Consider the following 25,566-nt stretch of genomic DNA (forward strand, 5'->3'; position numbering starts at 1 on the left):
TCGCAGACCTGGACCAGTGGCCAGAAATGTCCTGGGAGATGGAGAGCTCAAAGGGCTAATGGGAGTGGGACAGAGGGAGGGGGAGAAAGAGGGAGCCTAAGGTCAAAATGGAGGCAGTTCCTAAGAAAAGGACAGGAAGTACTAAGGAAGTCAAGAGTCATAGATACTTATGGATAAATATATAGAATACAGGGTACAGAGTCCAGAAAGAATGTGATAGAATGACGGCATAGGGTCATAGCCGTTCTCTTCCCCTGATCTCTCCTTATGTGGCCTTCTTGTCCCTAGACATTAAGGGCTTTGATAATGGCTTTGCTAGGAAGCATGTATTCCAAGCCAGTGTGGCAGGAGGTGGTAGAACTTATATTCAAGTGCTATACTTGTCACTTATTTACTGTGTGACCTCAAGCAAGTTATTTAACTCTCTAAGCTTCAATTTCCTCATCTGTCAATTGGGGATAATAATTGTAATGTCTAGGCCTGGTGCAGAGCTCATGGGAGAAATAAGCTGTTTCTATTTTAGAATTCTCATATTCTTCCACGCCCATGACCTAACACACCTGTGTGGACAAACCAAATTTAGAACCCAGGCTCTTAAAGTAGATTCTTGCATTTTAAAGAGTTCAGTAAACAACACAGGAAGCAATATGATTGCCTGTCTTTCTCCCAGCCTTCTGTCCCAGTGTGGGTCTCCCCAAGGGGGAAGAGTGGACACTTTGGGATTCAGGGGGGAACATTTGCAGAAGTTCCTGCTGTCGGCTCTAGCTGGTGGGAAATTTGAGAAGGACAGCCGGAGCTCAAGTTGCCATCTGAGCAAGTAGGACTTAATATCTCAGCCACTTGAGGCCCAATGAGACTAAGATTCAGCATTTTAATGTCTGTTTCCCTGCTCTGTCATCAGAACTGGGAGCTATGAGCCATGCTTCAAGTTTAGAAACAGAAAAACTAAAGAAGGCAACCTCTGTCTTCGGGTACAGTCTGTACTTCTTTTACCCCATAGAATGCCTTCCAAAACCTAACAATTTAAACAATCCTTTGCTCTTCCTTTGCTCTCTTTTCAAGGCAAGATAATTAACATGAAATTCTTTAAGAAGTCTCTGTTCACAAACTAAGCAACACATATAAAAATACATTTTATGTATTATGTTAAATTAAAAAAACACAAAACTGTTTGCACACCAGTCGTTTTAGTTACATATGTGCTTATAGAATAAGTAGTCCACTGAGGCAAGAAAGTACTTGACTTAAGTCACTGCACAGTAAGGAGTATTCCTTCCACTGTCTCCACCCTGTCTTGATTGTAATTATTTGGAAGTAGCCCAACTATCAGACGTTTACTTGTGATGATACCCAAAGGCATTTTTGACTTGAAATTGCTTAATACAGCAAAAGAATAAATTGAGCTGACCAACCCACACTACAATGAGAACCCTATAGGTATTTTATACAGTTACAGTTAAAATAAAAAATAAATGCAATTATTATACTGTGTGATTTTGATACTGACTTCAAATCCTCCCACACATGAATTTTGCAAAACTGAATCAGGTGTGGCTATGGGTTCAGTTCATATTTTCATTCTGCTTTACATTTTCAGTTCTGATTCATATTTTATTTTATTGTTCTTATTCTGTTTTATACACTGATATTTTTCTTTATCAAATGTGATGGTCTGTGCTGAGAATTTTCAACTGTTTTATAACAGGGCTTTTAAATACTGATTGCAGAAGATCTACACTTCTGTCTTCAATTGCTAAAAGTTCTTAATGGTCCATGATGTGCTTTGTCTCTAATTTATGCTGCAGATTTACCATTGGTCTTATGAAGAAACCCAGGAATGACATCCCTTTCTGGGGTGCCTGAGGCATTCTGTTCCAGGTGTCTGAGTATTGCCCTTGATCTTGACCACAAATAGTACTTCCTGTGCATCACCTGCTGCAGCTACATGAGGTTTGTCATTTAATCACTTATGCCTACTTTCCAGAAATAATGAAAATGACAGATGCCAAATGCAGTATGGCCACCATACTCCAGACACTGCACTGAACACCTTACTTGCATTAGTGTCATTTAGTTCTCCCAACAGCCCTATGAGATGGTTCATCTTAACTCTGTTACTGCTGAAGAAAGAAAGGCTTAGAGAGATTAAACAGCTTGCCAAGGTCACATGATCTATAACTAACAGACTGGGGACTTAACCCCAGGTCTCCCTGACCACAGAGCCAGAGTTCTGAACCAGTCACTCTAGTACCTTATAAACAAAGATTTACATGAGATTTGCAAACTTGAAAACAGTTGTGACAAGATTGGAAAACTATGGAAGATTTTATTTTCTTTCTTTTAAAATTTTCTTCACTGCTGTGAAGAATTTTCTTCACTGCTTCTTCATTTGCAATTTTTAAAAGAGGAGACAGAACCCTAATATTTAAAAATCCCATATTCTAAATGTCCTGCTCTTAACTAGAAATGATATCTGATAAAGTAATTTGAGTGGTGGATAATTAAATGTGTTAGTCCTTGTATGATTACATCATTAAAGGATGTTTGGAGTCATTATGTTTTAAGCCAACGGAATGGTTTTCTCAGGGTAGTGTTGGGGCAGGCAAGTGGATGGAGAAAAGGAAGTTACTGGACACTTCCTCTACCATGTTTCATCTGGGGCTGTCCCCACAATTCATTGCACTCTCCAGTGATCCCAGCTAGAGTTCTTCACTGAAGCTTATTAGTCTATAGCTTGTTTTGTTTTTGTTTGTTTGTTTTTTTGCCTTTAAGAGCCCTTCTTTTATTGGGAAATAAATACAGAGTCAAATAGGTGGGCCAGCCAACATCTGTATTTCTGGGGGCTAAGAGGAAGGAGTCTGACTTCCTCAGAACTCAGTATCCTAGTTTCCCTATCCCTCTTGCCTGGACTCACTTCAAGTCAGCCCCCTTCTTTGGCATGGCAGCACAGGAATCCCTGTTCTGGGCTGCATACATGACCCATGAGCATCTCAGAGGATCATTGAATGACTTCGTGGAGCATGCAGCCCTCATTCCCCAGCTGTCTCTGTCTCCCAGGGAAGGCTTGGTTGGTTGGGGACTGGAACTATTCAGAGACAAAGGAGAATCCAGCTCTGTGCCAGCCTTTTCAGGAAGAGTGTTCAGTGGATATACCAAAGAGTCTTCTAGAATGGCCAAAGATGCAGCCTTGGTTTGAGCTTTGTACAGAGGGAAGAACAAGGCTGAATGTGGTTAGTTAGGGTTTCTAGGGTACTTTGCAAATTATTGCCATATTTACCACTCTTGTCTAAGAAGGTAGATCAGAGTTACGGGAGGTAGTTTATGGTACACAGAAATGGTTTGAGGTTGGTGACTCAACAGTCATGGTTACTGGTCCCTAAATGCTGTTCCTTCCTAGAAGGTGTGGAATGGTAAGGACACTTCCCTCTCTCAAGTGGCTTATGGCAGCAGAAAGCAAGCTAGCAAACTATGTGGCTTGCCATGTAGGGTAATTTGAGGGACATTAAAAAGTACCCCCAACCCTACCAAGAATGTTTCTCAAAGAGCTGTGGAGACTGTGGGGACATGAGAAGTTCAGGGTCAAGTCCCAGGAAGGCCCCAGAAGGGGAGAGATTCCACATATTGGCTCTGGGGTCTGGAAGGATGGCAGGAGCATCAGGAAAGTGACAAGGGTTCGGGGAGAAAATCCTCAGATTACAGATGCTCATGAATCTCTCTCCTCAACCTCCAAACTCCAGTGCTCTGAACCAGATCTGAACCCTGGAGGAGGCACTGATGTGGGAAACCTGGTAAAAGCCTTGGAGTGGGCTTTCTGAGTAGTACAGATTGGGTAAGGTCTGGAAGGCACTGCCAGTGGGCATCATCACAGGCCATACTGGGCTATGTCCCCAGCTCCCTTCCTTGAGCCTGGGCACAGCTATCTGCTCAGGAAGGTGACTTCCTGAATTCTCAGGGGAAAGATGCTGGATAAAACCTGGGCCTAGATCTGAGAGAGAGCCACCTCGTAGTCTCATTTTCGCCCCCATCTCCTCTCAACCTTACAACCCCAGCCCACGGCAGGGCTGTTTGGTACACTCGTCTGCTCAGCCTCCATATCAGACACCTGTCCCCATGGGCTTCCTCATCTCACCCAGCAGGGCTGACCCCAGGGTATTTTTCCTAGTGCTTTCCCCAGGCCAGTTTCAGACCCTGCAATCAGATCTCCTAGGAGATGTTTCAGAGTTTGGGGGAATTTTATACTTTCATTTTGTTTTTGTGGGGTTTTTGTTTTTTGATTTTCTTGTACTTATCCAGATAAGTGTGCTCATCATGGGCTCCACGTGGCCAGGTGGTCTGTGCTGCTTCTCAGTGACCCTTCACTGTGGGGCTGGCTTATATTATAGGGACCTCTGGTCGGAGACCGTGATGAGAACCGTCATTGGCTGGGAAGGTGGGATGCTCAGGGGCAGCCCAGACCCAGGCACCTTCAGGCAGGTCACTTTGCCATCCTAGGCTTTAAAATGTCAGAAGAGAGAGCAACAAGTCTCAGGGGGATATTTAGACTCTCTTGTTCAAGAACAGGAGGTGACCTCATTGTGCAGCTCACCTGAGATTGTTTAGGGAGGGGTTTTTCCCACAGACACATGTCCTCTTTGCTCTCAGGAAGGGGTTCCACATAGCCAAAGGGAAGGAAGTGGTGCTTTGTCACAAGTGATGAAGGTGTAGGTCAGGAAATAGTGCTCACCCGGGATGCTCTTGTTGCCTATACATTTCTCTGTGCCAGATGGAATGTTCCACGGATAATGGGTTATTGACCAACACAAGTTTGAAGATTGGTTAAGGTTCTTGCCAGTGTAATAAGTGGTATGGTGAGTGGATAGAGCACTAACTCTGGAGTCAAATTAGGATTAAATCCAATCCTCCCATTTTTTGGGCTATGAGCCATTAGATAAATTATTTAGCAGCTCTGTTCCTCAATCTGTAAAATAGTGATAAATATGCCTGCTTTTTACTATCACAAAGATTAATGGAATAATGTATGTGGAGGCCCTGGACATTTAGGAAGTTGAGTTAGCAGAAGTTTCCTCTTCCTACCCTCTTGAATATTCAGGGGGGAAATTAGTACACTCCAGGGGAAGAGAAAGACGTTCTTGACCCAGAGTCAGGATTCCCAAGTTTGGTTCAGACCCTGCCTTATACCACCACCAGCACTGCCTCCTTCATTGGGCTGCTGTAAAGATCAAATAAGCCTTTGAAAACAGCTTTGTAAATTCAAGGCATTGTCACCTGTGTATCTTTTGCTGTTGGTCTGCCAAAGTCTGTTCTTTATAGCTGATGAAGCAGCTTGATGTACCAAGTATAATAACTGCAAACCTCAGGTTAGTCACCTTGCCTCTTAGGTCCTGTAACTGTTCCCTGTGGCTGCGATAACAAATTACCACAAACTTGATGGCTTAACTGTAGGATTTTGTGGATATTCTTTATCAAATTGAGAAGTTCCCCACTATTTCTAGCTGGTCAAGAGTTTTTATCAAGAAAAACTGTTCAGTTGGTAAATGATCTACCTGGGTGCTCTGGAAGTTTAATCTTCTGTGATCTCTAAGAGTAAAGGAGAAAAAAGAGCTTCTAGATTTGTGCAGGAGGACCTTCAAGATGGCGGAGGAGTAAGACAGGGAGATCACTTCCTCCCCACAAATACATCAAAAATACATCGACATGTGGAACAACTCCTACAGAACACCTACTGAATGCTGGCAGAAGACCTCAGACTTCCCAAAAGGCAAGAAACGGCCCACGTACCTGGCCATGTGGCTGACAGGGTCTTGGTGCTCCAGCCGGGTGTGAGGCATGAGCCTCAGAGGTGGGAAAGCTGAGATAAGGACATTGGTTCACCAGAGACCTCCCGGCACCATGTAATATCATCGGTGAGAGCTCTCCTGGAGATCTCCATCTCAATGCTAAGACCCAGCTCAACTCAATGACCAGCAAGTTACAGTGCTGGACACCCCATGAGACAGGAACACAACCACACCATTAGCAGAGAGGCTGCCTAAAATCATAACAAGGTCACAGGCACCCCAAAACACACCACCAGATGCAGTCCGGCCCACCAGAAAGACAAGATCCAGACTCATCCACCAGAACACAGGTACCAGTCCCCTCCACCAGGAAGCCTATACAATCCACTGAACCAACCTTAGCCATTGGGGGCAGACACAAAAAACAACGGGAACTATGAACCTGCAGCCTGCAAAAAGGAGACCCCAAACACAGTAAGTTAAGCAAAATGAGAAGACAGAAAAACGCAGCAGGTGAAGGAGCAAAGTAAAAACCCACCAGACCAAACAAATGAAGAGGAAGTAGGAAGTCTACCTGAAAAAGAATTAAGAGTAATGATAGTAAAGATGATCCAAAATCTTGGAAATAGAATGCAGAAAATACAAGAAACGTTTAACAAGGACCTAGAAGAACTAAAGAGCAAACAAACAATGATGAACAGCACAGTAAATGAAATTAAAAATTCTCTAGAACGAAAAAATAGCAGAAAAATTGAGGCAGAAGAATGGAGAAGTGACCTGGAAGATAAAATAGTGGAAATAACTACCAAAGAGCAGAAAAAAGAATGAAAAGAATTGAGAACAGTCTCAGAGGCTTCTGGGACAACATTAAATGCACCAACATATGAATTATAGGGGGCCCAGAAGAAGAAGAGAAAAAAAAAGAGATTGAGAAAATATTTGAAGAGTATATAGTTGAAAACTTCCCTATTATGGGAAAGGAAATAGTCAGTCAAGTCCAGGAAGCACAGAGAGTCCCATACAAGATAAATCCAAGGAGAAACATGCCAACACACAAATTAATCAAACTATCAAAAATTAAATACAAAGAAAAAGTATTAAAAGCAGCAAGGGAAAAGCAACAAATAACATGCAAGAGAATCTCCATAAGGTTAAGAGCTGATCTTTCAGCAGAAACTCTGCAAGCCAGAAGGGACTGGCAGGACATATTTAAACTGATGAAAGGGAAAAACCTACAACCAAGTTTACTCTACCCAGCAAGGATCTCATTCAGATTTGACAGATACATTAAAATCTTTACAGAGAAGCAAAAACTAAGAGAATTCAGCACCGCTAAACCAGCTTTACAACAAATGCTAAAGGAACTTCTCTAGGCAGGAAACACAAGAGAAGGAAAAGACCTACAAAAACAAACCCCAAACAAGAAACTGATAATAGGAACATACGTATCGATAATTACCTTAAATGTAAATGAATTAAATGCTCCAACCAAAAGACATAGAATAGCTGAATGGTACAAAAACAAGACCCGTATATATGCTGTCTACAAGAGACCCACTCCAGACCTAGGGACACAAACACACTGAAAGTGAGGGGATGGAAAAAGATATTCCATGCAAATGGAAATCAAAGAAAGCTGGAGTAGCAATTCTCATATCAGACAAAATAGACTTTAAAATAAAGACTATTACAAGAGACAAAGAAGGACACTACATAATGATCAAGGGATAAACCCAAGAAGAAAATATAACAATTGTAAATATTTATTCACCCAACACAGGGGCACCTCAATACATAAGGCAACTGCTAACAGCCATAAGAGGGTAAATCAACAGTAACACAATCATAGTAGGGGACTTTAACACCCCACTTTTACCAATGGAGAGATCAACCAAAATGAAAATAAATAAGGAACCACAAGCTTTAAATGACACATTAAACAAGAAGGACTTAATTGATATTTATAGGACATGCCATCCAAAAACAACAGAATACACTTTCTTCTCAAGTGCTCATGGAACATTCTCCAGGATAGATCATATCTTGGGTCACAAATCAAGCGTTGGTAAATTTAAGAAAATTGAAAGTATATCAGTTATCTTTTCAGACCACAATGCTAGGAGACTAGATATCAATTACAGGAGAAGAAAACTGTAAAAAATACAAACGCATGGAGGTTAAACAATAGCTAAAAATAACCAAGACATCACTGAAGAAATCAAGAGGAAATCAAAAAATACCTAGAAACAAATGACAATGAAAACACGATGGCCCAAAACCTATGGGATGCAGCAAAAACGGTTATAAGAGGGAAGTTTATAGCAATAAAATCCTACCTCAAGAAACATCTCAAACAAACAACCTAAGCTTACACCTAAAGCAATTAGAGAAAGAAGAACAAAAAACCGCAAAGTTAGCAGAAGGAAAGAAATCATAAAGATCAGATCAGAAATAAATGAAAAAGAAATGAAGGAAACAGTAGCAAAGATCAATAAAACTAAAAGCTGGTTCTTTGAAAGATAAACAAAATTGATAAACCGTTAGCCAGACTCACCAGGAAAAAAGGGAGAAGACTCAAATGTACAGAGTTAGAAATGAAAAAGAAGTAACAACTGACACTGTAGAAATACAAAGGATCATGAGAGATTACTACAAGCAACTATATGCCAATAATATGGACAACCTGGAAGAAATGGACAAATTTTTAGAAAAGCACCACCTTCAGGCACTGAACCAGGAAGAAATAGAAAATATAAACAGACCAATCACAATCACTGAAATTGAAACTGTGATTAAAAATCTTCCAACAAACAAAAGCCCAGGACCAGATGGCTTCACAGGCGAATTCTATCAAACATTTAGAGAAGAGCTAACACCTATCTTCTCAAACTCTTCCAAAATCCAGCAGAGGGAGGAACACTCCTAAACTCATTCTACGAGGCCACCATCATCCTGATACCGAAACCAGACAAAGATGTCACAAAGAAAGAAAACTACAGGCCAATATCACTGATGAACATAGGTGCAAAAATCCTCAGCAAAGTACTAGCAAACAGAATCCAGCAGCACATTAAAAGGACCATACAACATGATCACGGGGGGTTTATTCCAGGAATACAAGGATTCTTCAATATATGCAAATCAATCAATGTGATACACCATATTAACAAATTGAAGGAGAAAAACCATATGATAATCTCAGTAGATGCAGAAAAAGCTTCAGACAGAATTCAACACCCATTTATGATAAAAACGCTCCAGAAAGTAGGCATAGAGGGAACTTACCTCAACATAATAAAGGCCACGTATGACAAACCCACAGTCAACATCATTTTCAATGGTGAAAAACTGAAACCATTTCCACTAAGATCAGGAACAAGACAAGGATGTCCACTCCCACCAATATTATTCAACATAGCTTTAGAAGGTTTAGCCACAGCAATCAGAGATAAAAAAGAAATAAAAGGAGTCCAAATCAGAAAAGAAGTAAAGCTGTCACTGTTTGCAGATGACATGATACTATACATAGAGAATCCTAAAGATGCTACCAGAAAACTACTAGAGCTAATCAATGAATTTGGTAAAGTAGCAGGATACAAAATTAATGCACAGAAATCTCTTGCATTCCGGTACACTATTGATGAAAAATCTGAAAGAGAAATTAAGGAAACACTCCCATTTACCATTGCAACAAAAAGAATAAAATACCTAGGAATAAACCTACCCAGGGAGACAAAAGACCTGTATACAGAAAACTATAAGACACTGATGAAAGAAATTAAAGATGATACAAACAGATGGAGAGATATACCATGTTCTTGGATTGGAAGAATCAACATTGTGAAAATGACTCTACTACCCAAAGCAATCTACAGATTCAATGCAATCCCTATCAAACTACCAATGGCATTTTTCAAAGACCTAGAACAAAGAATTTCACGATTTGTATGGAAACACAAAACACCCCGAATAGCTAACGCAATCTTGAGAAAAGAAAAACGGAGCTAGAGGAATCACGCTCTCTGATTCAGACTATACTACAAAGCTACAGTAATCAAGAAAGTGTGGTACTGGCACAAAAACAGAAATATAGATCAATGGAACAGGATAGAAAGCCCAGAGATAAACCCACGCACGTATGGTCATCTTATCTTTGATAAAGGAGGCAAGAATATAGAATGGAGCAAAGACATCCTCTTCAATAAGTGATGCTGGGAAAACTGGACAGCTACATGTAAAAGAATGAAATTGGAACACTTCCTAACACCAAACACAAAAATAAACTCAAAATGGATTAAATACCTAAATGTAAGGCCAGGCACTATAAAACTCTTAGAGGAAAACATAGGCAGAACACTCCATGACATAAATCACAGCAAGATCCTTTTTGACCCACCTCCTAGAGTAATGGAAATAAAAACAAAAATAAACAAATGGGACGTAATGAAACTTCAAAGCTTTTACAATGCAAAGGAAACCATAAACAAGACGAAAAGACAATCCTCAGAATGGGAGAAATATTTGCAAATGAAGCAACTGACAAAGTATTAATCTCCAAAATTTCCAAGCAGCTCATGCAGCTCAATATCAAAAAAACAAACAACCCAATCCAAAAATGGGCAGAAGACTTAAATAGACATTTCTCCAAAGAAGATATACAGATTGCCAACAGATACATGAAAGGATGCTCAACATCACTAATCATTAGAGAAATGCAAATCAAATCTACATTGAGGTATCACCTCACAGTGGTCAGAATGGCCATCATCAAAAATTGCAAACAATAGAGTAAGCTGTGACAAAGTGAGAGAGTGGCATGGACATATATACACTACCAAACGTAAAATAGATAGCTGGTGGGAAGCAGCCACATAGCACAGGGAGATCAACTCGGTGCTTTGTGACCACCTAGAGGGGTGGGATAGGGAGGGTGGGAGGGAGGGAGACGCAAGAGGGAAGAGATATGGGAACATATGTATATATGTAACTGATTCACTTTGTTATAAAGCAGAAACTAACACACCATTGTAAAGCAATTATACTGCAATAAAGATGTAAAAAAAATTACAAACAATAAATGCTGGAGAGGGTGGGTAGAAAAGGGAAACCTCTTGCACTGTTGGTGGGAATGTAAACTGATACAGCCACTATGGAGAACAATATGGAGGTTCCTTTAAAAAGTAAAGTTAGAACTCCCATATGACCCAGCAATCCCACTACTGGGCATATACCCTGAGAAAACCATATTTCAAAAAGAGTCATGTACCACAATGTTCATTGCAGCACTATTTACAATAGCCAGGACATGGAAGCAACCTAAGTGTCCATTGACAGATGAATGGATAAAGAAGATGTGGCACAGATATACAATGGAATGTTACTCAGCCATAAAAGGAAATGAAATTGAATTATTTGTAGTGAGGCCGATGGACCTAGAGACTGTCATACAGAGTGAAGAAAGTCAGAAAGAGAAAAACAAATACTGTATGCTAACACTTATATATGGAATAAAAAAAAATGGTTCTGAGGAACCTAAGGGCAGGACAGGAATAAAGACGCAAACATAGAGAATGGACTTGAGGACACGGGGTGGGGGAAGGGTATGATGGGACGAAGTGAGAGAGTGGAATGGACATATATACACTACCAAATATAAAATAGATAGCTAGTGGGAAGCAGCTGCATAGCACAGGGAGATCAGCTTGGTGCTTTGTGTCCACCTAGAGAGGTGGGATAGGGAGAGTGGGAGGGAGACGCAAGAGGGAGGGGATATGGGGATATATGTATTCATATAGCTGATTCATTTTGTTATACCGCAGAAACTAACACAATAATGTAAAGCAATTATACTCCAATAAAGATGTTAAAAAAAATAAAAGATTTGTGTAGAGGGAAGAAAAAATCTGTTCAGTTTTGTCAAATTATTTTTCTGTGTCTATTAATGTGATCATGTGATTCTTCTTCTTTAGCCTGTTGGTATGATGGATTGTTTTTCAAATGTTAAACCAGTCTTGCATACCTGAGATAAATCCCACTTTGTTGTAGTATATAATTCTTTTTGTACATTGTTGGATTGGAGTTGCTAATGTTTTGTTGAAGAGTTTTCTGCCTATGCACATGAGAGTTATTTGTCCGTGGGGTTTCTTTCCTTGTATAGTCTTTGTCTGGTTTTGTTATTAGAATGAGTTAGAATATGGAAAATAATGAGTTCAGAAGAATTCCCTTTACTTCTATCTTCTGAAAGAGATTCTAGAGAACTGGTATGATTTCTTCCATTAAATGTTTGGTAGAATTCACCAGTAAGCCCATCTGGAACTGATGCTTTCTGCTTTGGAAGGTAATTAATTATTGATTCAATATATTTAATAGATGTAGACCTATTCAGATTGTCTATTTCATCCTGTGTGAGTTTTGGCAGGTTGTGTCTTTCAAGGAGTTGGTCCATTTCATTTAGATTTTCAAATTTGTGGGCATAGAGATGTTCATAGCATTTCTTTATTATCCTTTTAATGTTTATGAGGTTGGTAGTGATGTCCCCTCTTTCATTTCTAATATTAGTAATTTGCATCCTCTTTTTTTCCTTATTTAGCCTGGCTACAGATTTATAGATTTTGCTGACCTTTTCAGAGAACCACATTTTGGTTTCATTGATTTTCTCTATTGATTTCCTGTTTTCAATTTCATTTCTTACTGTTCTAATATTATTATTTCTCTTCTTCTGCTAACTTTGGATTTAATATGCTCTTCTTTTTCTAGTTTGATGAACTGGAAGCTTCAGTTACTGACTTTAGTCCTTTATTCTTTTCTAATACATGCATTCAATGCTATAAATTTCTTTCTAAGCACTACTATTGCTATATCCCCCACATTTTGATAAGTAGTGTTTTCATTTTGTTCAAAATATTCAAAAATTTCTCTTGAGATTTCCTCTTTAATCTATCTTATTTAGAAGTGTGTTGTCTAATCTCCATATATATTGAAGTTTTCCATTTTTTTCTGTTGATTTCCAGTTTTATTCCATTGTGGTCTAAGAGCAGACATTGTATGACTTGTATTCTTTTAAATTTGTTAAGGTGTGTTTTATGGCCCCAAAGGTGGTCTACGTTGGTGAATGTTCCATGTGAGCTTGAGAAGAATGTGTGTTCTGCTGTCGTTGGATGAAGTAATCTATAGATGTACATTTATACAGTTGATTGGTGGTGGAATTGAGGTCAATGATGTCCTTATTGATTTTCTGCCTGTTGGATTCGTCTGTTTCTGCTAGAGGGGTGTTGAAGTCTCCAATTATGACAGAGGATTTATCTCTTCCTCCTTGTAGTTCAAACAGCTTTGCCACACATATTTGAAGCTCTGTTGTTAGGCACATACATGTTAAGGGTTGTTATGTCTTCTTGGAGAATTGACCCCTTTGTCATTATGTAACATCTTTCTTTATCCTGATAACTTTCCTTGCTTTGATGTCGGTAGATCTGAGTTTCTGACCTTTATTATTTTCCTTCTCTATAAAGAACTTCTTTTAACATTTCTTACAAGTCAGAACTACTGGCAACAAATTCCCTCCATTTTTGTTTGTCTGAAAAAGTCCTTATGTCTCCTTCACTTTTGAAGGGTAATTTCACAGGGTACAGAAAATTATAGGTTGGTGGTTTTTCCCTCAACACTTTAAATATTTTACTCCACTCTCAATTCTTGCTTGCAGTTCATTTTTTTAAGTTAAATAAATGTGGAGACATTTTGAAGACATATATCGTGACCTCACTTGCTCTTCAGCGACACTACTGACTTTACGCTGAATAAGATGACAGTTTTTAAGTGCTAGAAAATATTTCCTCAATTTTTTGTGCATTTCACAGTGACCTGATATCTTATTTCCACCACAGAGATACAATAGATGTAAATGTTCTCAAGAGCATAGAGAATAGTAAAATGTAAAATAATTAAGAAGTAATGAGTTTTTATTCCCTTAGTTTTTGATATAATTTATTTAATTGTAAGTTTATATAACTCAATTTTTAATAATGTAATATTTATCAATAACCAGCTCATAAGGTTTCTGAAAATTTAACAATTGGCTCTCATGAGTTGGTAGGTGCTGGCTCCAGCACACCGCTGGGTAGTGCTGTGGGGAGGGTAGTTGGGTGTCAGGTGTTTGAGTGTGTGTGTGGGGGGTGATGAGAATAAAGAGCTCTTTCGCATATATCACCAGTTCTTATTACCCTTGTCCTCTTAGGGAGGCCCATTGGAAAGTGCTTTTGACCTGTTAAAATGGACTTTCAGTTTCCTTGTGAGCCAATAATAGCATCTTTCCCATGTTTCATATTTATAGCTTAACTTATGGAAAAGCACAAGATCTCTCTTCTGTCAACTCTAGTCCCTTCTCCTCAACAAAAAATTAGTTACAAATTCTAAAATAAGGCAGCCCCTCCAAACACAGCACAGGGCTCACTAAATTCTACCACAATATACCCAGCAGGGAAACTGGGTTTCTGCCAGCTGACCCACCCTTGCCCACCCCCATCTCTCTGTGACTTTGGCACCAGGACCTGACTGCATGGAGAGGTGTTCTCTGAAATTATGGAACAAATCAGAAGTAAAAGGTCCATCAGCTCATTAAAGGTCAGTCATCCAAGTTCAACTTTGAACTAACACATCCAAATTTGGGGTGGCCTGACATGACTACATCTTTTTCTTTGTATAATAAGAGTTACCAGACAGAACCGCCCAGAGAGTCTTAACATCCCTTTCCAGAAGACAGCTAAGAAAGGGAGTGGGGAGCACATTTCTGCCCAAGGCTGGGGTTTGACCACAGCCTTGGGTGATTACACAGCTCCCTTCTCGGCTCTTGCAGTCTAAGCACCTGATTTTGACTTCTTGGGAACAGCAGAGTGACTTAAAGCCTGAAAGGAGATGAGCAATCCTCGAGGCACAGGCAGAAAAAGTCCCAGTGAGACAGGAAGCCTACTGGTTCCTGATGCATAAACTAGAAAGTAGAGGCAGCACTGGCCCGACAAAGAGCTCACTCTGTCGTGGCGTCTGCGAGCAGCTGCCGGGCTCCTCACCGGGCTCCCTTCCCTCTCCTCACTGGCTGATGGATCCCAAGGGGCTCCTCTCCTTGAACGTCCTGCTGTTTCTCTCCCTAGCTTTTGAGCTGAGCTGCAGAACAGGTGAGTGCTCATCTGTCTGAGGGCTTGGGTCCCATGATTACCTGCCAGGAATCAGCTGTAGCCCATGGATGGAGAGAAGATGCAGGGGTGGCGGGTTGTTTTTCGGCTGCCTCTTCCTCAGAGACTGACTCTGAGTTCTTCCTGCCTCTTTTAAAGAGGAAGGAACATTGTGAGTTACTGGGGTCCTGGCTTCTGAGGCTAAGCCCCACCAGTCCTAGTTTCCAAGGAAACCAGGAGCTCTAAGCCAAAGGCACTGGTCACATTCTAGACCAGCCTCTCTGGGTGAGAGGCTCCAGTCAAAGTCCTGGCTGAGTGGTTGGTTTTGCATGAGTATCCTTCTGGCAAAGACCCAGGCTAAGGGAATGAGCTGTAGGGATGGAGCTCTGGGAGAATATTACTCCTACAACCCTGTCCTGGATGGGGATCCTCACACATGCAAGCAGACAAACGAAAAACATGATCCACCTACATGAAAAGGCTGTAGTGCGAAGAGAGGGTAGAAGTGAAAACACCAGGCACTGGTTGAGAACAGATAGTGGCCACAGTGTTGTCATAATGGTGGCTACTTTCCTGGAAGAGAAGGCTCCAAGGCAGCAAGAGGGGGAGAGGCCAGGATTTTTGGAGCCCAGGGCTGATTACAGTAAGTGAGAAATGCAAATCAGAAATGCTCAGGGTCAGGGCAGCTCCAGTGTAGGGCCAGACACAAGACAAAGTGTTTGGAGCTGGGCTCTACTCCTGTCTTTCTGGTTTGCTGGTATTCTCTGTTTAGTAATAGCTGAGCTATGAGAAAAGGTGTTTGAGAAAGAAAAAGCCAAGCAAGGGGCAGACTTTGGGCTCACTGTGGAGTGGGTGAGAATCTCCTTTCTGCTTAAATGCCTTGGGACTGTGGGAAGCAGTCTGGAGTAGAAGCGGCATTAAGGAAGGGGGGACGTCCTGAGGCTCCGGATGTTCTGTTCTTGGGGTTTTCAAGACCACAAATCCATTATGGACTTTTCCAGGAGAAGCCCAGAGATATGCTAGGATTGTCAGAGGGGCTGCACTTGGGATCTGTCTTTTGTCAGATTCCCAGATGAATAGGCCTTCCTTGGCCCCACTTTTCCTCAGAATCAGGCAGACCCATGGCTCTTGCTACCCAAGGTCTCAGAGAGCAATAATTGAACTGAGGGCTCAGAAAGCCAAACGAAACCACTTTAAGCCATCACAGGGAGAGTCAAACTTTCCTGGGTGCACCCCATTTGTGACTCCACCATTTTTGGAATTCTTCTTAGTGACTATCAGGCGTGATGGGTTTGAACAGTGAGCTGGACTTTTCTATCTCTGTGCTGGCTTGCCTCCTGGCCAGTCTGGCCCTGGCATTTCAGGTTCTGCTGACAGCTGCTGCACGGAAAGCTTTGGAGGTCACTGGTCAGTGAGAAACAGCCCAGCCCCACAGGCATGGCTACCCAATCAGTAGTGTCTCCCTTCCTTGCCTTTGTCTTCTCTGAAATATGTACAAAAATTTTAGTGTTTTTATTTTAAAATATGCACCCTTTTGTGAAACCCCAATAAAACCCAGAAGGAAATGCTTTGCAAATGGGACAGGTCATTCATGACAGATTCACCCAACCAAGAAGCCCCATTCTTGTAAAATCAGTACCTACTCCCTTTCCCATCTCTACTCAGCTCGGCTTCCAATTCCCAGTCAAAACTATAAAAATCAAGAAGTCCACATGTCCCTCCCCCAAGTAAAGTGAATTTTCCATTTCCCCCAATGATACATTTTTTAATAGACTTCAGTTTTTTAGAGCTGTTTTGGGTTCACAGCAAAAGTGAGCAGAAGGTACAGAGATTTCCAACTACCTCCACACATGCACAGCCCCCCCCATTAACAACATCCCCCACCAGAGTGGTGCATCTCTTACAACTGATGAATCTACCCCAGTGGGATTTTTTATTCCTTCATTCAGGTCCTCCTCACATCCTTCACACACATGAGGGGAGAGGTGAGGGACAAGTGGGGGCATCCTAGATTTGGCCCAACCTTGTTGTTCACTGGCCCATTGTACCCCAAGATGCAGATCTAGGCACTTCCATCTCTCAAAAGCTTTAATACTGTGATATAATGCCACTACCTTCACTGTCTCCAGTGTTGGACTGGAAATCAGAACCTCAATGCTATTTGGTTTTATCCATAGATTGCCTTTGAACAATGCCATTCAGCAACGGTCTACTAAGGACACACGATGTGGCTAGCACTATGTGAGGTGTGGGGGAAGTAAAATGAACAACCACAGCCTCTGCCTAGCACTTGACACAGTATCTGTGAGAGCCCTTCCATGAATGTTTGTTGAATGAATAATAATAGTATGTACAGCATCCTTGCTGTATACCAAGCACTGTTGTAAGTGCTTTGTGTCTGTTATTCATTTAATTATCATACCAACCCTATGAGATATGTGTAGTTATTGTTACATTATGATTTTATAAAAGAGGAAAAAGAGTCACTGAGCAGTTAGCAATTTCTCTTTAATCACCCAGCCTGACTCCCGAGGCCTGAATGAATGAAACTAGATAAGCTTATGTTTAGGGAGGAGGAGAATCCTAAAATTTGTTTCCAGGTCCCATGGTAAAAATTAGAATATGCTGTCTATAATTGAAGGATATGAGTTGATTTTAATTGAACTGAAATGAAGTATAGGAATTTTCAAAAGGTGAGAGAGGTTGACAAAACCAAAGAAGGAAGTGCAAGGCATATGGAGGTATTTGATATGGAATTTGAAAAGTGGATAGAAACATCTTTCATCATGTAGCTTTCATTTAATTTTTTGTTAACTAGTTTGTTTATTGGAAGAGTATCACATGTATGTCTATAAAACTTCAACAGTGTAAAAGGGTACAGAATTGAGACAAATCTCCCTTCTATACCCCTCCCTACTGTTACCAGTTTCTTGCATGTCCTTTTTAATGTATACATCAGGTAGGTTGGATTTTTATATAATTTGAAAAGAGTACTCTAGATGAAGGCACAGATGCAGAGGTAAAGTGCTGTGACTTTTCAGGGGGAACTGTAAGTGGCCTGCTGCACCTGAAACAGAGGTTTCATAGCTAAGGCACTTCTAGCTCCTCACCTGGCAAATAGGGATAAGGGTCCCCTTCATCTCCCTACATAAACAACTCTTATGGATGTTATAAAGATAAAGGAGAGTACATTCAGATTTTGGAGAGAGAAGAAATTAGACTCTGCTTTGTCATTTGTTCATTCATTCATTCATCTCATTCAGTTTTTTCATTCTCTCGGGCAAAAAGGATTTATTGAGTTCCTACCATGTCCCAGGTGGGTATTAAGATTACAGCAGTGAACAAAACAGACACAGTCCCTACTCTTGGAAACTTATAACTGAATAAGGATGACAAGCATTGAACGAGAGTTAAAAATGTGTTGAGTGATATGAAAGGAGAGACGCAAAGTGAACTGGAAGCATATGGCAGAGAAACCGAATCTAAGCCGAGGGTCAAGGGCAGAGGCCTGAAGGACAGAAGGAGTTAACCTGGCAAATAAAGAGCAGTGACAGGCTTTCAGGCTGGGGAACAGTGAGTGCAAATATTCTAAGATAGAAAGACCCAGCAGCGTCAAGGAATGGGACTAGGAGGACAGCTGGTAGGACTTCTCTTTAAAAATGAGACTTATTAAAGACACATTATCTTTTCTTTGTAAGCCTAGATTTCCCATAAGAACTGTGAAGGCTCTGAGTCCTACCTGAAAGAAATGTTGTAGCAAGATGCCCAGTAACAGGGCTGGGCCAAAAAAAATGTTATCATTAGGTAGAATTCCATTTTGTGAAAAGTTTGGCTAAATGCTACTGATTTCAGGAAAATATCCACGGGCCCATGTGAATCACTCTACTTTCTAAGTAGAATTGCCCTGGAAGGAAAGTGAGTTGGTGTTAACAGCTACAAATGTTTCCTCCAGACTCTCTTAGTAACCAGGGGCTGACTGAATCACAGACTTGCTGGAAAACACTCATCAAGCAGTAGGATGTTTCAGGAGCTGGGACTCTACTTGAAGTGTTTTATGAACCACTTTAAAGTCCCCACTTACTTTTCCACTCTTGCTTAGGTGACAATGAGTTCACGTACCCCCTGCAGACCTGACCACGGACACGCTTAGTCGTTACAGCATCATTCTTTATGTGGGTTGTAACGTGTGAGGGTCTCTTCCTGATGAAGTTTTGATTCCACTCCCCATGACTGAGTCTGCCTAAACCACTCAGCCTTTTCTTCTCATCTGCCCTCTCTTTCTTTCCCTCTTTACCCTCTTCTTTTCTTTTTTCAAAAATTTTTTTCTTTGATTTTTTTTTTTTTGACTACTTTCTGCCCCATCCTTTATTTCCTCTTCCCCCGACTCCCTTCCAATTCCAAGTTCTGAAAACAGCCATGGTGTAAAGAGTTTGTTGAGTTACAGGGACAGAAGGGGCACACAGGAGACATGGCAGGGTGGAGACTTATGGTCTATAAATGGGTATAATTTCCATTTCTTTTTTCTCTATATTAAAACTGATCCAAAAAAATCAACAGTATGATGGCAATTCTCAACCTTGATTTGAAGCCCAGACTCCTTTGAGAGATGACATTTATGGCTATGCTCCCAGAAAAATGTACATATGCTTATTTATTCCGCTTTTGTACACAATTTCAGGGGGCCTATGTACCACATGATGTTTCTCCTTGCATGGATGGTTCTAGTTTTCTGTCATCCCTTTATTGGTAGAAGTTTAAGTTCAGGATTCAAGAGGTTACTCTCTTGGGTACTGTACCTACCACATTATCTGGGCAGTCAGGCATCCATAAGTGTGGCTGGAAGGAATTCCAACATGCCCTGCAGTTTATCTTTATAAAAACAGCAACACCAGCACCATGAACAGCAGGCCTTATTGAATCAATTGAGCAACAAGGGAGAGCACTCTGTTTCAAGAGTTGATGTATTGGCAATAGGTAAAAGAGCAAATGCCTAATTGTCTTTCTCACTATTCCTTAATAATTATAAGTGTCAGGAATTCTCTGGCAGTCCAGTGGTTAGAACTCGGGGCTTTCATTACCGGGGCCCAGAGTTCAATACCTGTTTGGGGGACTAAGATCCTGCAAGCTACATGGCATGGAAAAAGAAAAAAAATGTGTCCACCACTCAAATCCTGATTTTTCTTTTTTCCCAACCTCTGAATCTCTAGTCTGATATCAGCTGGGCCCTTTACAGGATCTCAGAGCATGTTGGTATCAAGAACATCTGAATCAGTTTGCCCAAATTTCCAACATCCATCTTAACCACGAGTTATTGTGTCTTTTCTAGATGGCTGCGCTACTCAGGCAGACAGTTTTATTGTACTCTTCTGACTTTCTTATCAACTAGAACAATTTGTGCTCTCTCTGACTCATGGGCTCCTTCTTTTACAAACATTAGCTTATGGTTAAGTTCAATTATTAAGTTCAGTCACATATTGGGCAGAGCTAAATAAGAGAGGTTTTAGTCAGGTAGCATGGCTTTCAGCATTCATAAATTGAACAGATATTTATTTAAAGCCTACTATGTGCCAACCACAATTGTGAGTCCTAGGGACAAAACAGTGAACAAGATCAAATTCTTCCTCTTGAGAAGTTGGCATTCTAGTGTTAAAAAATAAAATGAATAATATATACAGTATAACGTCAGACAGTGATAAGCACAACAAGAAGGGATAGGATAGGTTAGGTAGGGTAGTCAGAGCAGGTCTCTCAGAGAAGATGATTTTTTGAGCAGAAATCTAAAATAAAATGAGGGAATGAGCTCTTCAGATATGTACGGGAAGAGATTGCCAGAAAGAGAGAGAGAGAACAGCAAATGCAAAAGCTCTGAGATGAGAATGTTCTGGATGAGTTACAGACCAGCCGGAGCCAGTGTGGCCATAGTGCAGTGAGGACAGAAGAAGGAGTTGGAGAGGTACCAGGGATTGGGTTATTCAGTCTTTGAAGCAATAACAGGGACTATGGATTTTATTCTATGGGTGCTTAGAAAGCCCTGGAAGATTAAAAGCAGGAGAGAGACAAAATCTGATATAGTTTTAAAAGGTTACACTGTCCATTGCATGGATGCAGGGAGATTAGTTGGAAGACAATGGCAGGGCCAGGCTGGTGATGATGGTTGTTGAAAGTCCTGAGATGCCAGATATATTTTTAGGGCAGAGTCAACAGGATTGCTGATAGATTGAATGTGGAGTATCAGAGGAAGAAAGGAGTCAAAGATGATACCAGTGTTTTGGCCTAGGAATTGTAATGTTGTTTGCAGAAGGGGCTATAGAATCAAGAGTTCATTTGCTAAGTTTGAGATGCCCTTTAGACCTCCAAATACCAATACCAATCAGTGTAGGCAATTTGCAGTACTGTGAAGGGTTTGGGTAAGAGATATATCTCTGTAAGCATTCCAGAAACATGTAAAACTATGCGACTAGATGAGTGTGACTGAGAAAGAGAAGAGGCCTGAGTACTGAGTCCTGGGATGCTCCAGTCTTTAAGAGCAGAAAGTTTCAGGCAAGGAGACTGAGAAAGGGCAGCCAGTGAAATAGGAAGAAAACCAGGAGAGTGTGTTGTTCCCCAGGCTAAATGAAGGCAGTGTTTCAAAGGGGGAATGTGAACAATGCCAAGTGAAAGCAAGATGAGAAAGCAAGGATGAAGATGGAGAAGTGACTTAGTATCATGGAATATACGGTGACCTTGACAAGAGTGGTTCCAATGAGTAGTAAGGAGAAGGCCTGTCTGGAGTGGGTACAAGGAAAAATAAGTCAGGAAATGGGGACAGAAGGTATAAACACATATTAAGGGACTTTGGGATAAAAGAAAACAGAGAAATGGGGAGGTGTCTGGGGATGGACCTGGCACCAGGGGAGGGGTTTTTAAGATGAGGGAAATTACATGTTGGTATGTTGTGTGTTAGTAAAAATAACCCACAACATACCACAACAATAACAAAGTTGATGACACAAGGGGTGGGGGAAGTTGCAGAAGCAAAGCCTTGAAGTGAGTGAGTGCTCCGTGAAGGAAGAGGTTAGCCTTATCTGGGAGCAGAGACCATCCATCCAAGTAGGTAGGTTGACTTGGTGGTAGAAACAAATGGAAGTCCTCTTTTGTTTCTTCTCCTTTTTCAGTGAAATGAGAAGCAGGGTCATCAACTGAGGTTGTGGGTTTTTGTTTTTTTTTTTGGTTGTTGTTGCCTCAGCTTTTTTGAAAAAGAGAAGTAAAATAATTTCTCACCCTTGACATTGTTAAATATCTTAGCTTTTTGGGGAGTTAGGATTCCACAGTTTGAATATGAGGCTCATCTCCTCCTGGACTCCACATCCCTCAGACTTTTCTCTTTCCTCCTCATCTGAAATGATGCTTCTTAACCTTGGTCTCTTGGGCTCACAAGCTCAGAATTAGTTTCAGTTACTCCCCATTCTTCATGCTATATATACAATGGTGATGGGAAGTCTGGCTGAGGAATTAATCCAGTTACTAGTTATATGACTTTAGGCAAGTCATTTAACTTCTCTATGCCTTAGGTGCCTTAACTATAAATCTGAGTTGATAGAATTCCCTCCTAGATCAAAGAAACCCAGAGTCCTAATTAGTCTATACAGCTCTATCATAAGTGATTTTAAGATTTCCACTGCAATTTTTGAATACTGAGAATATAGTGGGAAATACTGAGAATATAGTGGGATCCTCATGACAGTCCTTATAAACTACTAAGGACCTGGCAACCCCAGGGACTGGCCAAGAGGAAGAGGGAGATCATCCAGTCTATTATTCCTGATCCACAGACAGGATGTGAGTCTCAAAGGCTTCCATAATAAGGGACTTCGTTCTCCTTCCTCCTGCAGGTGAGGGCTCAACGAATTGCCCAGTGATGATCCTTGGGCGGCTGGGAAGCAGTGTGCTGCTGCCCCTGACATCTGACGGGATAAGTAAGAGCATGAATAAGAGTATTCACATCCTTGTCACAATGGCAGAATCACCCGGAGACACCATCAAGAAGAAAATAGTGTCTCTGGATCTGCGGAAAGGTGACTCTCCACGCCATCTGGAGAATGGCTATGAGTTTCATCCAGAAAACCTGAGCCTGAGGATCCTGAAAAGCAGGAAGGAGGATGAGGGCTGGTACTTTATGAGCCTGGAGGAAAACATTTCAGTCCAGCAATTTTGCCTGCAGCTGAAGCTCTATGGTAATGACGGTGGCTTCCCCAGTCCCCACTGGAGGGATGAGATAGTTCCTTGCCTAAGAATTTAGGCCTCTCTCAAAAGCAAAGGGTATTCAGAGTTGGAAGCAACTTGAAAGACATCTCAGTCCAGGGGCAAACCGTCCTTCAGGAAGAAGTTTTAGAAGTTCACAAATCTTTTTTTCGTCCAAATTGCACGTTAGTGATAGCTGATTAGCACAAGTTACCTTTAACCCCATTTTCTTGGGGCTCCAGGCCCTCTTGCCTACAGCCCCTCTGCCTGTTGACAAGAGGGCCTGGAGCCCCAAGAGTCTCAATTTACAAATAAGATTTTATTTGAAAAAAGGTGTTTTTTTAATTTAAAAAAATTTTGAATACCACTGATCAAGCTCAATCTCGCTTTCATAGATGAGGACACTGAAATCTAGAGATAAGTGGTTTGCACGTTCCTACTCACATCTGCGTAGGTGGGTTCGCTGCACTAGGAGTCCTGGGAGAAGGAGGGCTGAAATTCAGCCCACACATCACTCACCAAGCCCCGCATCCTGACAGAGGATTGCATCTACCTGGTGGAAGAGGCATATTTTTCTCATTTAAACAAATGCTCTGATTATAAAATTGCTGAGTTGCAGAACTTAAACTAGAACGTAGGTCCACCTAAATCTAAGGCCAGTGCATTTTTGAGCCGCTTTAACTGCCAGCCCCTCTTGAACACACCCAGAGTTTGTCTCTTAAGTCCCAAGGCTCCCTTGAATTCCCAGGGATCCTGGCAGCCATGCGGGCTACCCTGCTTCTTCAACAGTGAGTTTCTTATCTCTGAGGATGGGACAGGAGCCCCAAACAGCCAACATTTCTTTAAAATCCTCAGGTACCGACAAGAGAGACAGAAATACCCTCCCTGCCCTTCCCCTGCCCCTAGCATTCCCTTCCCTCCAAACAGTGTATGCAGAATTCCCACAGCCCTCCACCAGGTATCAGGGTGTCCTGATCATTCCAATAGTGTTCCCGGGGCAAGGCTGCCATGAGCACAAAGATTACATATGCATTTTCTAGAACAGTTCACTGCCTTTGTCACATCTTGTCTTTTATGATCAAATTCTTACCTTAGAAAATATGGTTCCTGCAACCATGGTGTTCTTCTCAAGTCAAAGAAAGAGACTGGATCTTGGAGTCAGAAAGACGTAGTTTCAGATCTCAGTTTGGCTGTTAGAAGCTGAGTGGCATTATGTAAGACACTCCACCTCTCTGGGTCTCAGTTTCCTCATTTATAAAATGGGAATAATTATAACTAGGTTCATAATTGTTGAGAAAGTTGTTGAAAAGATTAAAAAATATTACAAATGTGAAATTCTAGCGTTATGCTTGTCCTATAGTATGTACTGAATAAATAAGGCTTTCCCTTTTACTTTGTCTATTTCACAGCATTAGAGTGAGATAAGTTGGTGAGGCCTGTGGCTATCCCAATTTCAGACACCGTAAAGCACTTGCTATAACACACACACACACACACACACACACACACACACACACACATACAGAGTATAGATGAAATCTCACCAGTAAAAAGTCATTCTTTTCGATCTGGAAGGTAATAATTTAGCCAAGGACAGTTAAAACCCATAGGGGAGTTAGCTGACAGCAAACTCCACGGGTAGAATACAGAAGAGCAACCTAGATGAGGAACAACAGAAAGGCAAGGGGAGCCCTAACAGTACTGGTTGGGGGGAACTAAAAGACAATTTTTTCTTCTCTATTTTATCCCAAGGTGATCCTGGAAAGAAGTATGGGGGAGGGGCATATGAGAGAGGGATGGTGCGAAGCGGTAGGTCCCCACAGAAATAAATCACACTACAGATCCACGGCGGGGTGGGGGGAAAGATGCCATTAGGTTGCATTTTCTTCTAACAAGAAGGTTAAGTCAGCATTCCAGAGGATTCATTTCAGTGATGGCTGCCTTCCTCCTCCTCCTGACAGAGCAGGTCTCCACTCCGGAAATTAAGGTGTTGAACTCCAGCCAGGAGAACGGGAACTGTAGCCTGATGCTGGCCTGCATGGTGGAGAAGGGAGACCATGTAGCTTACAACTGGAGTGAGGAGGCGGGCGGCGCCCTGCTGAGCCCCACCAAGAACTCCCAGCTCCTGTATCTCACCCTTGGCCCTCAGGATGCCAACAACATCTACATCTGCACCGTGAGCAACCCCATCAGCAATGGCTCTCAGGCCTTCATCCCGTGGTCCAGATGCAGCCTCGGTTCCTCAGGTGAGTGCCCTTGTGGTGGCTAGTGTGCCACATTAACGATACGGGCTCAGTCCCCACCTGGACCAATTGCTCTTCTTCCATAGCCATGGTCTTCACCTTGGGAACAACACTTTATATTTTCTCTATAGTTTGTAAAAGCCTCCCATGTGCATTCAGTGAGTG

The 25,566-nt window shown here is 41.5% G+C and overlaps 1 protein-coding gene across 2 annotated transcripts in view; it reads left to right on the forward strand.

Moving 5' to 3' along the window:
* Positions 1–14,753: 14,753 nt before the first annotated feature.
* SLAMF1 (signaling lymphocytic activation molecule family member 1) overlaps positions 14,754–25,566 on the forward strand; it is a 33,661-nt gene continuing 22,848 nt past the window's right edge. The window contains exons 1-3 of one of the 2 annotated variants that reach the window (XM_029226787.1): positions 14,754–14,941; positions 22,810–23,151; positions 25,120–25,404. In XM_029226787.1, the coding sequence (XP_029082620.1) occupies positions 14,866–14,941; positions 22,810–23,151; positions 25,120–25,404 (703 nt within the window). In that variant the 5' untranslated portion in view covers positions 14,754–14,865. The remainder of the gene's footprint in view (positions 14,942–22,809; positions 23,152–25,119; positions 25,405–25,566) is intronic. The other variant, XM_029226789.1, reaches the window with a different exon arrangement.

This window comes from Monodon monoceros, unplaced genomic scaffold, assembly GCF_005190385.1.
Source record: "Monodon monoceros isolate NGI ecotype Baffin Bay Population unplaced genomic scaffold, NGI_Narwhal_1 Super_Scaffold_18, whole genome shotgun sequence".
Classification (NCBI taxonomy): Eukaryota; Metazoa; Chordata; class Mammalia; order Artiodactyla; family Monodontidae; genus Monodon; species Monodon monoceros.